At 40.4% G+C, this 16,253-nt stretch overlaps 1 protein-coding gene across 5 annotated transcripts in view; it reads left to right on the top strand.

Annotated features, from left to right (window-relative positions):
* LRCH3 (leucine rich repeats and calponin homology domain containing 3) overlaps positions 1–16,253 on the top strand; it is a 113,982-nt gene that overhangs the window by 42,629 nt on the left and 55,100 nt on the right. For all 5 annotated transcript variants that reach the window (XM_073675285.1, XM_073675287.1, XM_073675283.1 and 2 more), the window contains exons 2-7: positions 1,466–1,610; positions 3,133–3,259; positions 5,757–5,862; positions 14,386–14,522; positions 14,639–14,748; positions 15,930–16,023. In XM_073675285.1, coding sequence (XP_073531386.1) covers positions 1,466–1,610; positions 3,133–3,259; positions 5,757–5,862; positions 14,386–14,522; positions 14,639–14,748; positions 15,930–16,023 — 719 coding nt within the window. The remainder of the gene's footprint in view (positions 1–1,465; positions 1,611–3,132; positions 3,260–5,756; positions 5,863–14,385; positions 14,523–14,638; positions 14,749–15,929; positions 16,024–16,253) is intronic.

The following is a 16,253-nucleotide window of genomic DNA, read 5'->3' as shown; positions in this document are numbered from 1 at the left end:
TATTGAGAAAAACATGGTTTGCTCTAGAATAAGACATTAGATCGCAGATATCATTGTATCATTTTATTCAACTTTTTATGACCTATTTGCACAAATAGACGGCTTAGTAGGGTTAATCCTACTGACCGATTCCCTCTAATACAAGTTATGTTAAATTGCAAAGTTGCTTGATTTTACAAGCCCTTTGCAATTTTACCCGTTACAGATGATCATACAATCCCTTTAAATCAGAACTCATTACATACACTATGTGGCCTTATGCTAATTCTATGTCATATGAGCGCTGCAGCCGAACAGCGGCCGTTGATGGACTGCAACCTTTACACTTCCTCTAGATCAGGAGTGGGGAACTTCAGGCCCGCGGGCCATTTACGACCCTTGATGACATTTTCTCCGGCCCCAAGCAGATTCCTGGGGATCACAGTGCTTGGGCTGGCAGCTGTGTTTTGATGACCACCGGCCTTTCAATTTCTTCTTGCTCTATGAGCACGCACACGCAGCATTTACTACTGAACACTGAGTCGCATACAATGAAATATTATGTCTTGGCACCAGTGCCAGCGTCAATACGTACTTTGTGGGTGGAGTTGGCGCACAATTTGTACGGTCCCCGAAGGATGGGTTCAATATCCAAATGGCCTTTGATAGAAAAAAAGTTCCCCACCCCTGCTTTAAATGGTGCAGCTCCATCAGACAGCTCTGTAAAGCTGCAGCTCATCAGTGAAAGATGATGGGCTGCAGCGCTCACATGACTGCAACAATGTCCGAGATCATCGGGGATCACAACGCTTTGAGCGGAAGAGGCAAGTATGTTTTTTTTTTTGTTTTGTTTTACTAAACACATTAGGGACATTGAATAGGAGTTGGCCAATAGTGGATTATATGGTTATTTATATGATATTTTTTATATACATTTATATGGATACTTACTCTGCTCAACAACCTGTAATATAAAATGCACTGTCTACACCATGATTTTTTATGCAAAACTGCGTCAAATCTTCACTGTCTGGCATTACCCTTAGAGGATCACTTGTGAAATGAGTTTTTGTACACAGGTTTTTGCTATGTATTGTTTTTGCACGTTCCCTTGCTTTGCACTGTTGTGCTAGAAGCTACAAATCTGCATCTCTGTGAAATGTTCCACTAACTGGTGATTTGTGTAAACTTTACATATTCTAAATATTTTTTTACAATACTTTATAATTTATGTAAATGTACTTTTAATTCTGAAGGTCATCATTTAAAAAAAAAAGTTTTGTTGCATCCTTTAATTAAAAGAAAGGAAGAAAATGTAATATCTGAGTTTTACAATGCAGTTATGTGTCAAAAGTACAAGTTCTTGTAACGAACAGTGGCCCGTTGTATAAGGCAGACATACCACGAACACTGAAATTAATTATGCTGCTTTATTCTCTTGTCAGCCTCTGAATTTTATGGACTAATAATTGTACTTTTGTTTCAGATCTGTCTCGCAATAGATTGTCTGAGATTCCTGCGGAAATCTGCAATTACGTCTCTTTGGAGAGCCTAAATCTTTACCAGAACTGTGTCCGCTATGTGCCGGAAGCCACTCTTAACCTACAAGCCTTAACCTTCCTCAATCTCAGGTATTTCCCTAATGCTGTGCAATCTAAAGCTTCATGTAACTGACACTTGGGGAATTATTTGTTAAGAAATGGAGATTAATATTAGAACAGCAAAAACTGTAACAGCAGCAACCAGAGCTAGCGCCAGTCACTTCTGTTTAACCATTTAAAGCAGCACTCCCACTACATTTTTTTTTTTTTTATTCATTAATTGTGTTTGTATATGTGCATGTAATGTAGTGTCAGTGTATTAATATACTAGATGTTGGCCCGATTCTAACGCATCGGGTATTCTAGAATATGTATGCGGCCGACCGGGCGCAATCAGCAAACCGGCGCCAATATCGCTGATTGGTCGCGTCCGCCGGCCGCGACCAATCAGCGAGCTGTGTATTAGTGAGGACCAGAGAGCGTGTTTAAATTTGGCGCCAAAATCGCTGATTGGCCGCGGTCGCCGACCGCGACCAATCAGCAAAACGGTGTTTAAATTTGGCGCCAATATTGCTCATTGGTCGCGGCCGGCGGCCACGACCAGTCGGCGAGTCGTATTAGTGAGGACCGAGGAGCGGCGCTGCCTGTGCCGGTACTTCCGCTGCGAGCAGCCGAGAGATGAGCGGCTGCTCGCAGCAGAAGTATCCCGACCGGCGGCCGCTCCCCGGTCCTCCCTTCACACTTGCCGTCGGGAGATCAGCGGCCCTAGCGGCTGCATCGCCGCTTACCTCCGTGCAGCAGATGAGCCGCTAACGGAGGCGACGCGGGATTTCCTGGACAGACAGACAGACGGGATAAGACGATTATATATATTAGATTCACTGCTGCTCTCCTGTATCCAACGCCATTCTTCTCTGCTTCTCGGAATTAAGCTCCATGGGCTTTCATTGTAAAAGACTGTTGAAGGCCCCCATAACTTCCATTTTTGCTCAGATGATTGAGATTCATAGGAGAACATAAATCACACTATATACTGTATAATTGCAAGATATAGTATAGATGAGGTTTAAGTCCCCAAAGGGGACTAATAAACAATTCTTTTCATTTTTTGAGCTTTAAATAACACCCTTTTTCCCAATTCAGAAATAAATAAATAAGAAAAAAAAACATATTGGTATTTTGTTTGTAAAAGTCCGAACGATCAAAGTATAAAATTATTTAAGCTAAATGGTAAACTGTGAAAAAAAAAAACTATGAATCATACTGATAATAATCGTAATGACCTAGAGACTCATGTTTCAAGGTAATTTTTACTGGATAATGAACACACTAAAACAAAACCCCAAAGGAATTGTTGAAGTATTTTTCACCATTTTACCTCTCTTAGAATTTTTTTGCTGCTTTTTCAGTACGTTATATGGTAAAATGTATTATGTTATTCAAAACTAAAACTTGTCCCACCTAAAACATGCCCTTGTACGGCTATGTCGACAGGGGAAAAAATGTCTGAAAGGAAAAAAGGAGAAAACGAAAGAGCAAAAAAAAAAAAAAAAAATTCTGAAAGGGTTAAATAATTATTTTTCTTCTTTGTCTCTTTTTTTCCCCCATGAAGTCGGAACCAGCTGACTTCACTTCCTGGGCACGTCTGCAGCCTCCCGCTCAAGGTGCTTATTGCGAGTAATAACAAGCTTGACTCGTTGCCAGAGGAGATCTGTCATCTGAGGCTTCTGACCGAGCTGGTAGGTGCACAAGTGATCATCCACATTTAGCTTATGTGCTCAGATTTATGGGCCAGGCCTGTAGACGAGAACGAATATTTGCATGACTGGTTATTATGTCATCTGGTTCAAATCAAACTTGCTTTTACTAAAAGAAGTGCATTCTCCTATGGAAAGTCCATATAAGTATCACTATTAACACCAACGTTAAATACACAAGTTTTACAGTGTTGTAATAAATCATCTCTACTCAACGCTGTTTCCATGTCAGAATTCCAGATATATCTCCATAAATGCTTGTTGTGCCTCCACGATAAAGATATGTCCAGAATCTGAGCACTGTTGCTCTGCATCTACTTGGGCCTCAGGTGGATGCTCTCACAGCAAATGTAGGTCCCATATATGGACTTAAAAGGAGTGTATCATCAGAAAATGACATTGTTTAAATCAGTTTTTTTGTGTTTACATGTGTTTTTTTAAAGTTTTGGCAGTGTTTATTTTTTTATATTGCAATCCCTATTTAAAGGGAATCTGTCAGCAGGTTTTTGCTATGTAATCTGAAGACGGCAGAAGATAGAGGCTGAGACACAGAATTTAGGGATGTGCCACTTGACAAAGTGTGCGCTGTTTTTTACTGTATGTGAAGGATTTATCACGAAGATAATAACATTGCTGGACTAATCCAGCAACTAAGCACATCACTGTCTATGGACTTTGTACATAGAGCCTGGTGTGAGCTTGATTAGCTTTCTCAGCTCTGCTAAATCTAAAAGCTCTGATTGTGTGAGAACGGCTGCACCTAGTAATCTAACTGATCCATCACTGGATTCAGCTTCTCTTTGCCTACATTATGCTGCTCTCAGATAAGATGGCAGAAACCTGCTGACAGATTCCCTTTTTAAGGAAAAAAAAAAGTAATCCTGCAGTTTTCACACTGGCCACTGGTGCTTTTTTAGATTTGTACTTTGTTCTTTCAGAAACCGTTTTCCTGCAAAGCTCCTAATTATTGCAGCCAAGATTACAATGACGGGTAATGCCTTTATTCGCAGCCAATAGCACAGGATTTGCCAATCACAAAAAGTGATGTCACACCTGACCCTGCTCCCGCTGCCTTTGCACATGCTCCTTTCACACTTTAATATAAAAGATAGGGTCGGGATCTGTCCATTGTTGCTATGTACTTGTTATTTTCGGAAAGAATAGGAAGTTAAAGGGAACCTGCCTCCAGAGAAAACACTATTAACCTGCACGTATGGGGTTAATGTGCAGGTTAATAGCGTTATTAACCTGCCCGGCGCCTGCAGTTAGCCTAATGCTGCGGGGCGAAAATGAACTCTATTGTCCCTGGCAGCGTGGCAGCGTTTCGGGTTCAGTCACTGCTCTGTATATTTGTGTGAACATGCCTTGTGTGAACATGCCTTGTGTGAACATGCATTTACATTTTGCATGCACATCAATTTACGTTTCAGTTCAGACCTCCAGGTTTTTTTTGTAGTTCAGTGTGCTTTAGTGCATATAAATGGGTGTGGCCGCCTGTTGTCTGAGCTGAGACGCTTGTTCTGCCTCGGGTCTATGCTTATACTAGGGATCCAGTCTCTCTGCCCTTGTCCATATGTATGTCACTTGACAAATGGTAAGGTTTTTAATATTAGAGTTAGGACTGTCCCATAAGGGTTGCCGTGACGTGGCGGGATAGCTTTTACATTATTTTGATCAAAATTATGTGAACTAAATACCCTTTATTATTATTTTTGCACTGTGAGATCAATCCATTTACTTCCAGTTATTTGGGTATTTTTCTTGTTTTTGGTTTTTCACTGCTCTGTATATACAGCATGGTGGCTATAACCATCCCACCCCCGCGACTGAAAACGGAACGTCTGCTGAGGGGAATAAAGTTCATTTTCTCCCTACAGCTTTTGGCTACGTGCAGGCCCCGGGCAGGTTAATAACACTATTTACCTGCAGATTAGCCCCATATCTGCAGGTTAATAGTGTTTTTCAGGTGACAGATTCCCTTTAAAATATAAAAAAGCCCCAGTGTTCAAAGTGAAAATTGCAATTTTTTTTATTATTATTACAGACAGTGAAGTAAAAAAAAAATTGCCAGAAACAATTTATAAAAACACCAACTCTAATTTAAACAATAGGTTATTCTTTGATGACACATTCCCTTTAACAGTGTTGTGTGGCTGTTTCTTTCATAATATAAATATTATATTTATTTTGCTTGCATATAGAGCTCCTACATATTCCACAGCGCTTTACAGGCATTGACATCACTAATTTGTGGTTGTAACCTAAGTTTCCTATAACTATGCCTTTTGGAGTATGGGAGGAAATCTGAGCATTTAGAGGAAACCCATGAAAACACCAGGAGAGCTTGTTACGAGCTTGGTTGGATGTGAATGTAGGAGACCCAGTGCTGTAGGACAACAGTGCTCATCACCGAGCCACTGTAGGCCACAACTACAATTCTTGCTCCAACCACATGAATTCTTTTCCCTGTCCTCCACAGGATGTGAGCTGTAACGAGATCCAAACACTTCCCCAGCAGATTGGTAAACTCGAGTCATTGAGGGATCTCAACATTAGGAGAAATCATTTGGTGCGGCTACCAGAAGGTGAGTTGGAGGAAGTTTGTAAAGGCTAACCTTTATTTCTATAGCGGTTATAGTTTTTAGAATGTTTCATTCTTGTGTGTCAGCTTGTGTTGGTTATATATGGCCTCACTTTTGATATTTTTTGATTTGCATACTCTGGTGAATATTTCTTTATAAAGTGCATTGAGTGAGAGATGTGCCAGAATCTGGTGTAATCTTGCAGGAATGTCTGGTTAGAAAATATTTAAACCGTAAATGATTTGTACTCTAAAAGCCGCTTACAACCCTTTTATGTGTGGCAGAAAAAGTGGCGTAGGGACTTAAAAAATATGTAGTTTGGCTCAAATGTGTTTTACAATGCAGTTATAAGATACTGGTGTGAATACCTTGATACATTTACCCAACAGCACGTAGTCACTGGCTTGTGTGCATTCATCTTGTAACCATGCAAATCGGCATATGTTAGGCTTTGTTGGTTGTATTTTCCCTCTGACCTTATCCTCATACATAATTTTATTTGGCGCATACAAGAGAAAATGGTCCATTTTTCATCAGTGTGCTGGAACAAGTTCTCATGCATTTTTGGTCCAAGTCCGATTTTTCGATCAGTGTGGCATCTGTTTTTCTTGTACAGTACAGACCAAAAGTTTGGACACCATCTCATTTAAAGATTTTTTAAAAAAAAGTGTGAAACGACTGAAAATATGTCTTATATTCTAGGTTCTTCAAAGTAGCCACCTTTTGCTTTGATGACTGCTTTGCACACTCTTGGCATTCTCTTGATGAGCTTCAAGAGGTAGTCACCGGAAATGGTCTTCCAACAATCTTGAAGGAGTTCCCAGAGATGCTTAGCACTTGTTGGCCCTTTTGCCTTCACTTTGCGATCCCGCTCACCCCAAACCATCTCGATTGGGTTCAGGTCTGGTGACTGTGGAGGCCAGGTCATCTGGCGTAGCACCGAATCACTCTCCTTCTTGGTCAAATAGCCCTTACACAGCCCGGAGGTGTGTTTGGGGTCATTGTCCTGTTGAAAAATAAATGATGGTCCAATTAAACGCAAACCAGATGGAATAGCATGCCGCTGCAAGATGCTGTGGTAGCCATGCTGGTTCAGTATGCCTTCAATTTTGAATAAATCCCCAACAGTGTCACCAGCAAAGCACCCCCACACCATCACACCTCCTCCTCCATGCTTCACGGTGGGAACCAGGCATGTAGAGTCCATCCGTTCACCTTTTCTGCGTCGCACAAAGACACGGTTGTTGGAACCAAAGATCTCAAATTTGGACTCATCAGACCAAAGCACAGATTTCCACTGGTCTAGTGTCCATTCCTTGTGTTCTTTAGCACAAACAAGTCTCTTCTGCTTGTTGCCTGTCCTTAGCAGTGGTTTCCTAGCAGCTATTTTACCATGAAGGCCTGCTGCACAAAGTCTCCTCTTAACAGTTGTTGAAGAGATGTGTCTGCTGCTAGAACTCTGTGTGGCATTGACCTGGTCTCTAATCTGAGCTGCTGTTAACCTGCGATTTCTGAGGCTGGTGACTCGGATAAACTTATTCTCAGAAGCAGAGGCGACTCTTGGTCTTCCTTTCCTGGGGCGGTCCTCATGTGAGCCAGTTTCTTTGTAGCGCTTGATGTTTTTTGCAACTGCACTTGGGGACACTTTCAAAGTTTGCCCAACTTTTCGGACTGACTGACCTTCATTTCTTAAAGTAATGATGGCCACTCCTTTTTCTTTACTTAGTTGCTTTTTTTTCTTGCCATAATACAAATTCTAACAGTCTATTCAGTAGGACTATCAGCTGTGGATCCACCAGACTTCTGCACAACACAACTGATGGTCCCAACCCCATTTACAAGGCAAGAAATCCCACTTATTACACCTGACAGGGCACACCTGTGAAGTGAAAACCATTTCCGGTGACTACCTCTTGAAGCTCATCAAGAGAATGCCAAGAGTGTGCAAAGCAGTCATCAAAGCAAAAGGTGACTACTTTGAAGAACCTAGAATATAAGACATATTTTCAGTTGTTTCACACTTTTTTGTTAAGTATATAATTCCACATGTGTTAATTCATAGTTTTGATGCCTTCAGTGTGAATGTACAATTTTCATAGTCATGAAAACACAGAAAAAATCTTTAAATGAGAAGGTGTGTCCAAACTTTTGGTCTGTACTGTATGCTGGTAAAAGAAAAACTTTCGATGCTTCTCCTACCCAATAAACAGTAAAAAAACTGAAATCACTTGGGCAGCACTTGTCAACGAAAAGAATCCAGCTAGAAAACACACAAAAAATGGTCTTCTAAATGAAGCTTGAAGGACTTACTGATACTATATTTTTAATCACTGATGGCAAAGAGCTTGTCCCAAGTGTAATGACCAGAAAGTTATCTGCATAACAGAACTCACTGCCTTTAGCCTGGTTCCGACAGCCGTGTCACAAGACAGGACCCTCGTGTCCACAGAGTGCAGCCAGGATTTTCTCTGTGTAGTCCGCGTTGTGGACCGGTTCAGCAGTGGGCCTCTATTGATTGCTGTATTCAGTAGTCAACCAAACGAGTGCATACGGTGATTTTTGGAGAGTCGGAGTGCACAGGCCCATAGGTTATTATTGAATGATTGTGCAATATATCTTAAAATATAATAGAAGAATATTTATTTCATAGCCGAGGAATTCATGTACATCTAAGACTTGGATTTGCTGCCTGCAAAGCTGTAGACTCCCATATTACTAATTTTACTGCATTGTACGTTTCATTGTTTCCTCTGCGCTGCAGTATAAGCTCCTGTATTACGTGCCTTTCATGTCTAGTGGTTGACAATAAGGTTCTGAGTGAATAGTAACAATATCCTTCTGTTCAGTAAAAAGGTCTCGGCCGTTTCAATTTGAACATTTTATGCTAAGAATTGCAGTGTTTAATTCCCAATGTTTGGATCCCCATTTTCTGTTTTATGGATCCATAAGGAAAGATGGAGGGACTTAGCGCTGCACATATTTTCACTGGAATATATTCTGAGCAATGCCTAAACTATGTTGGCATGGAGAAAGCAGCGCAGTAAAGTATTGCTTATGTGGCTGTTTAACCCCTTATGTAATAAATATTTGACTTATTGTTGAAATTGGGGAAATGAGAAACAGATTTATGAAACAATAGACATTGTGATCAATACACTGTGTGCAGTCTGGTAATGCCCCATGGTGAGAAATCCACAAACTGTAGCTTGTGCAATTTTATTTAGTTAAGTTTTGTCCTAAATTGCCTCACATGAACTATTATTCCATTCTATGACATAGTTAAGATTTACCACAGTGCCCGGGCACTGTACATTTCCGGGGCACAATCCATTTTGGAAACAGGTGGAGAGCAAAGTCAGGTATCCTGCTGTGGTTAAAGTAGTCCCCTCCTTTCCTTGAATCGGCATTCATCAACCAGAATTTCTTGGAACTATGGGCTTCTCCTAACACCGCATTTTCATTGTACTAGACACAACCCTTAAATGTTAAAGGGAATCTGTCAGCACGTTTTTCCTATGTAATCTGAGGACCGCATAAGGTAGGGGTTAAAACACAGATTTCAGCAATATTATCAGGCTGTGTACTGTCATTTACTTACAGTAAAGGTTTTATCACCTGGTAATTATCATTGCCTGGACTACAGCAGTGTGTGCATGCTAGTCAGACTTCGCCCCCTCCAGCGATAAGCAGCTCACTGTCAATAGAAAATGTAAATACGAAGCCTGGTGTGGGTGGAGTTCTCAGCTCTGCTGTGTACTAAATAAAAAAAAATATTGATAGTGTCAGAACTGCTGCACCCAGTAAACTAAGTGATATATCATTGGATTCAGTGTTTCTTTTCCTACATCATGCTGCTCTCAGATGAGGTAGCAGAGAACTGGTGACAGATTCCCTTTAATTGTCGGGACCCATGTCTAAAAAGCATTTAAAAAGGTTTTCTATGTTGAGACCAGTGATTGGCTGCAGTGGTCAAATGCTGTGGTCATGTTGTGATCGCTGTAGTCTGTTAACAAAGATCAGGGGCAGCAGTGAGTGAATATGGGTAAATTTTGACCAACATACCTGAAGTTTTTTTTTTTTAGAACGGTCTGCACAAGCAGTTTATATCAGTGGACATGGATGAAAGAGAGCCTGAGGAATTATGGACACATATAAGGACTATTACTGAAGAAGCCAGAAAGGCCATAAACAGGAGACAGAAAAGACCCCCACAGGCATGGTTAACAGAAGAGACCCTAAACATCGAATAAAGACGAATGGCAAAAATAATAAGCAGGACGCAGACAAGATCAGTAAAAGTCTAAAGAGAGCCATTTGAAGAGATAAAGAACTTCATTACCCAAAGATATCATATGTACAGCGATAGAAAGCGAACATCTCAGGGGCAAGACCAGAAAGGCACACCAAAAGATCAAAGAGATACGACAAAAGTTTCAACTCAGAGTGGGAATGTTGAAAGACGCCAACGGCAGGAAAGTAAATGAGCCAAAACAAATCAAGGAAAGATGGAAAACATACACAAAACACCTTTACAAGAACAACCCAGTGATATGGGAAGAAACGGAGACTGGAAACGATAGTGAACCGATCACCTTGAAAGACTAAGTCGTTGCTGCGATAAAGCTCCTGTCAAAAGGTAAAGTACCTGGATGTGACAATATTTCAATAGAGCTCATAAAGTATCCTGAAGCAGCAGTTGATGTCGTCATGCTCCTGTGTCAACAGATATGGCCCAAGGACTGGACAAGATCGCTGTTTATTCCTATTCCGAAGGACTACTACCGACTGTGAAAACTATCGGACTATTGCGCTCATACCGCATGTCAGCAAAATACTACTGAAGATCCTACAAAGATGGCTCTCATGTCAGAAAAATACTATCGAAGATCCTACAAAGATGGACCTCATGTCAGAAAAATACTGCCGAAGATCCTACAAAGATGGCGGCAGCCTTACTTTGACAAAGAACTGCCAGAGGAACAAGTAGGATTCTGAAAAGGCAGAGAAACAAGAGATACAATTGCTAACATTGTATGGATAATGGAAAAGGCCAAAGAATACAACAAGGAGATCTCTTTTTGCTTCATCGACCACAGCAAAGTCTAAGACTGTGTTGATCACAAGAAACTTTGGAATACCATGAAGGATATGAGTGTGCTGAACCATGTGATCAGCCTCATTAGGAACCTTTACATCGACCAAGAAGCAACAGTCCAAATGGAGTATGTCGACTTGGCATTGTTCAAAGTAGTTCGAGGCATCAGACAAGGCTGCATCCTGTCAGCATCACTCTTCAGTTTACATGCTCAAGCTATTTTCCTGAAGGCTGGACTTGCCGAAAAAGAAGGAATCAAAATTGCTGGAAGAGTCATCAACAATCTTAAATACGCAGGCGATACAATATTGATAGCAACAAGCATAAGATATAATGAAAGACTTATGTCAAGATGGAAGGCTCGAACATGGGACTCCTACTCAAAGAAGAAAAAGATATTGATTACTGCCAGGTACGACCAGGACACATTTGAGATGGACTGCAACGAACTGTAAGTTGTAATGGACTTAAATCTATTCGGATCAATGATCACTCAAGATGCAGCATCGACACTTGAAGTTAATAGCTGTGGGCAAATCAACAATGAAATCACTGGAAAAGATCTTCAAATCAAGGAAAATGTCACTGGCGTCTTTTCTGTAGTAACATATGGATGCGAAATCTGGACGACAAAGAAACAGAAGAAGAATCAACGCCTTCGAAATGTGATGCTGGAGAAGAATATTATCTATACCATGGATGGCCAGAAGAACAAACAAATCCAATTTTGTAACAAATCATGCCAGACATGTCACTCCAAACAAGGATCACCAAGCTATGACTTGCCCACTTCGTATGATGTGTCCAAAGAGAGCAATCATTGGAGAAGGACATCATAGTCTGAAGAATAGAAGGAACAAGGCGAAGGGGAAGACCAGCAACCCGATGGCTTGATACAATCAAGATAATGGCGTTGAGGACCCTGGTGGACCTAGCTAGGCTTGAAAAAGATCGATCTTCCTACAGAGCGTTCATCCATCAAGTTGCCATGGCTCCAGCTCAAGGCCGCTAAATATGTATGACGTTTGTTAGATCTCTCTCGCTATATGTATATATGTGTGTATCTATATATGCATGTCTGTCTCATGTATACATCTCAAAAAAACTATAAAAATTGTGTTAACATGACTGTAATTACCTGAAAAAAAATACTCTATACTTTTTTTTCTTGTGAACTGCGAACAATAAAAAAAAAAAAAAAAAAAGTAACAAAATTAGAAATTTATACGTACGCACAAACTAAGTTAATAGAATAACTTATTTTAAAATAAGGCCTCGCACAGCCATGTCAGTTAAATATATAAAAATAGATATGGCTTCTATTGTCTGGTCATTAAGACACTTTCAGGCCTAGTTATTAAAGGAGTGGTCCGAAACACAAATTAATTTTCATTCTAAATGCCTATCTATTTAATGCCATAATCAAATCTGTTTTCTAATACACTTTTAATTAAAAAGTTTAATCCTGAAGGAGGTACAGCGGTCTGAACTTTTTTCAATTAAAAACCTTTTTTCTTTTTTCTCCATCCATTTTTATTTTTAAAGGATCCCAATAAAGATGAATGTCCGATTGTGATCTACAAAAAATAGATGTGAATAGGACATGCATTGAGCTATGGAATGGATCACAAGGTTGCCAACTTGATTTTTTTTTTTTTTCTGGACAGATTCTCAAAAAAACACAAACACCTGACTTTCTACGGATACATTAGATGACCATTCTAAATCATTAGGATTAAAAATAAGTGTCTAGAGAACATTAAATCCTATCTGAAGACATTAACTGTATTCACTGTGAACTGTAAAATGGTGATGGTCAAAAAAACTGGACAAGTCTCACCAGCTTGAATAAAATCACAGGCGCATCAAATATTTTTTACGGACAGGGGAAAAAGTACCTTATTTTTATGGACTGTCCAGTCATTTCTGGAAGGTTTGCCTCCCTGATGGATCATTTAATAAGCGTATGTTTGAATGGCTCCACTAAACTAGGCCCCGGTTAATGAAGACTGGTCTTAATGAGGGGGCTTGGTGGAGTCAGCCGCTTCTATTTCATGAAGATGGGTTCGCCTCTTCATGAATCTGGAGCATCTGACGAGTGGACTGGAATGAGATTTCTGGCGTGGGCAATGCCACAGCTCGTTATTAATTAGATGAACTGTGGCATCATGCGCCCCAGCTCCGTCCATTTCAGTGGAGTTGAAATTAACGGACTTTAAAACGCCAAAAGTCTTAGCATTTTGTGACTTTTCAAAGCTTTTAAGCCACTTTTTTGGGCATAAAAGTTTTGATGAATTGGGGCCATAGAATTTCCCAAGCCGTTTTTGTCCAACGTGTAGTGAGAAATCAGGATCCATGGGCCAATGTGCTGCCTATTTTAAAAACTGACCACACAGAGATGAGAGAACCTGATGTGAGATCACCATAAAACTGATTTTAATGTTTTTACACTGACCAAGCCTATGGGGATTAAAAAAAACTACAACTCTTGAACATACTGTCAGATTGTTAAACGGTTTTACTTCCAGGAAAGTGGAAACACCCTTATATACCTAAAATAACAAACCATCTTGTGTAATTACCACCTCTGCTAGAGTCTTGCTGTTTTGAATGCAGCTGTGATATGTTGATGGCACGTATCACCGCTGCAGCCAATCTCTGAGCTCAGCTGCTTTGCCTAAGTAGACTACATAGGTTGCTGAACACACTGATTGGTTGCAGCAGTGGCGCGAACTGTCGAATTTACATCATAGCTGCAGCCATGTCACCAAGACCCAAACAGTAGCGGGTAGCCACCGCTGGACCTGTGGTGGGTGATTACCTGCTCTGTTTATTTAAAAGCGTTTGGCGTCCACTTTCCCCTAAGTGGAAAACCTCTTTAGTGATAAATTGAACAACCAGAGTGTGTGTGGCTAGGTACTTTTTTTTTGTGATAATTTTGCAACCATTAGCGCATAATTGTAGCAAAATGATAATGGCAGCTAAAACCATGCTTTGACTGCTAAGTGTAATTGGCCAGTTTTAGAACAATTATTGCAGTGACAATGCAGGAAAGAGATTTTGTTGTCGGTCGTAATTATTATACGCCCATTTGGAGAGCTGCTCACAGTGCTGAGATGGACTGGTGGTGCTGGAAAGGGAGATTTACAGGCGGTATAGTTGCATGGACTCCTAGTCAAGCAAAGACTCCTCACCACTCCCTTTAATCTGTGACAGCAGACAGTGGACAGTAAATTTGAAGGAAGTGAGGCCCCTAGTGGCCGACACTTTGGATGAGTTTTGGTACCAAAATTGAATTTTTTGAAAATAGTGATTTTTATTAATGTTGCTATTTTTTAGATTGTCTATCCCAAAAATGTTATTTTTTTACACTTACCACACAATATTGAAATTTTATTAAATGTAATGTTTTTGTCTTTGTTTCTTCCTAGAACTTGCTGAATTGCCGCTTGTGCGATTGGATTTTTCTTGCAACAAAGTAACCAGTATCCCAGCATGCTTCCGAAATCTACGTCACCTCCAGTCCATAATCTTGGATAATAATCCCCTCCAATCCCCTCCAGCACAAGTATGTGCTTCATATGCTGTAATAGTTTCCCTGCGTCAGAAGAGTGGTCTGGATTCTTGGTATTTGCCAGATGTGTGAATAGTATCCAATGGTAATTGTCTATTTTATTTCAACAGATTTGTATTAAAGGTAAAATCCATATATTCAAATACCTGAACATAGAAGCTCTTAAAAATGCCCCTGATCTGCCAGAGTATGATCGAAGACCCTTAGGCTTTAGTACTTGGTAAGTACATCGCTGTTTTGTATTACGAGATGGAAGAAATTATCTATTTTAATTGGTGTGATGCAGGGGCACAAGATCTCTTATGACATATTGTGAAATCGATCCGGTCACCTTGGAAATACTATTTTTCTGCACTTTGACAGCTGGCTCTGCAGCACATCTTTGGAGAGCGAGCTGTCAATGTGCGGAGGCTTTCTCACAGTATAGTATGATGAACTTTAGCTGCTCTGTGCACCCCCCTATGACTGAATGCCAGCAGTTCCCACGAGGAAATGCGTTTATTTTCTCCCGGTAGCCACACTTCTATTAAGACTGTTGGGTAGCATTGAAACATCTACCTGCAGATTAAAGGGAATCTGTCAGCAGGCTTTTGCTTTGAAATCTACTAGGAAAATAATATAGGGCAAGAGAGCCTGATTCCAGGAATGTCACCTACTGGGCAGCTTGATGCAATTTTGATAGAATCCCTATTTTATCTGTTCTAGATGTAGCAGTGGTCTTAATGTTGAGCCGTGTATAACCCCACCGACACCACTGGTTGCCAGCTTCCTATGTACATTCTCACAAGCTGCTAATCAGTGATGGGGGCAGAATTAGACAGATTAGCTGGACTGGCCTGCACTTGAGACCTTGTCGGGTAGCGATAATTTCCTTCTGATAAAACATTGTATAAATCTACAACACAAAGCCTAGTACGTGATACATTGCTGTAACCAAGCTCTTTTGCTCTACATTATGCTACTCTCAGAATAAATAGCAAAAACCTGCTGAGAGATTTCCTTTAATCCTAAATCTGCTAGTAAATGTTTTCGGAGGTGATGTGTTTCCTTTAAGATTGTCTATGCTATACGTCTTTGTGAGCTGAAAGTAATGAATTACATTTTTTCTAATTCTAGTGAAATGTTTAATCATGGAGAAATTGGTGAATGCTGACCAATCCTGTGGGCTGGTCTAGGATTCGCTACCTGATGGTTATGATGCCTTTAGTATAGAGCAGCATGGGCATGAGTCGCGGAGGGATAGCTGGGGAGCGAGTGCAGTAATGTTCTCTGTTTATGGGGTCACTGAGGCACGAGGGAAAGGAGCAGACAATGTATGAGTCCATCCTTAGTCACATCTTCTAAGTTGGGCTCCAAAAGTGATCCCACGTAGAAAATACTAAAATCTGTCACTTCTTCCAGTCATGATGATGTGTATCCTGGGCGTACGTATGGGGCACTGGACTCTGGATTTAACAGTGTGGACAGCGGTGACAAGAGATGGTCTGGCAATGAGGTAAGCTTTAGGTTTCTTATCTGTAAAAGTAACAAGTAGCTCTTTACAGATAAGCATACAATATCTGTGTTCCTACTGCTGATATGATCACATAACCTCACTGGATCCTGTTCATAATTACGCTGCCAGATAAAAGCAGAACTAATTTCATGGATTTACTTGGAAGATTAGAAATGCATCACTTAATTTTTCATTTTTTTTTTTTTTTTGCTTGAGATGTATTTGCTTTT

The sequence above is a fragment of the Phyllobates terribilis genome, unplaced genomic scaffold (assembly GCF_046119375.1).
Source record: "Phyllobates terribilis strain yellow unplaced genomic scaffold, ASM4611937v1 Scaffold_3__8_contigs__length_932513732, whole genome shotgun sequence".
Lineage (NCBI taxonomy): Eukaryota > Metazoa > Chordata > Amphibia > Anura > Dendrobatidae > Phyllobates > Phyllobates terribilis.
Note: the sequence above shows the minus strand (reverse complement) of the source record. Positions and strands in the feature narration are given on the sequence as shown.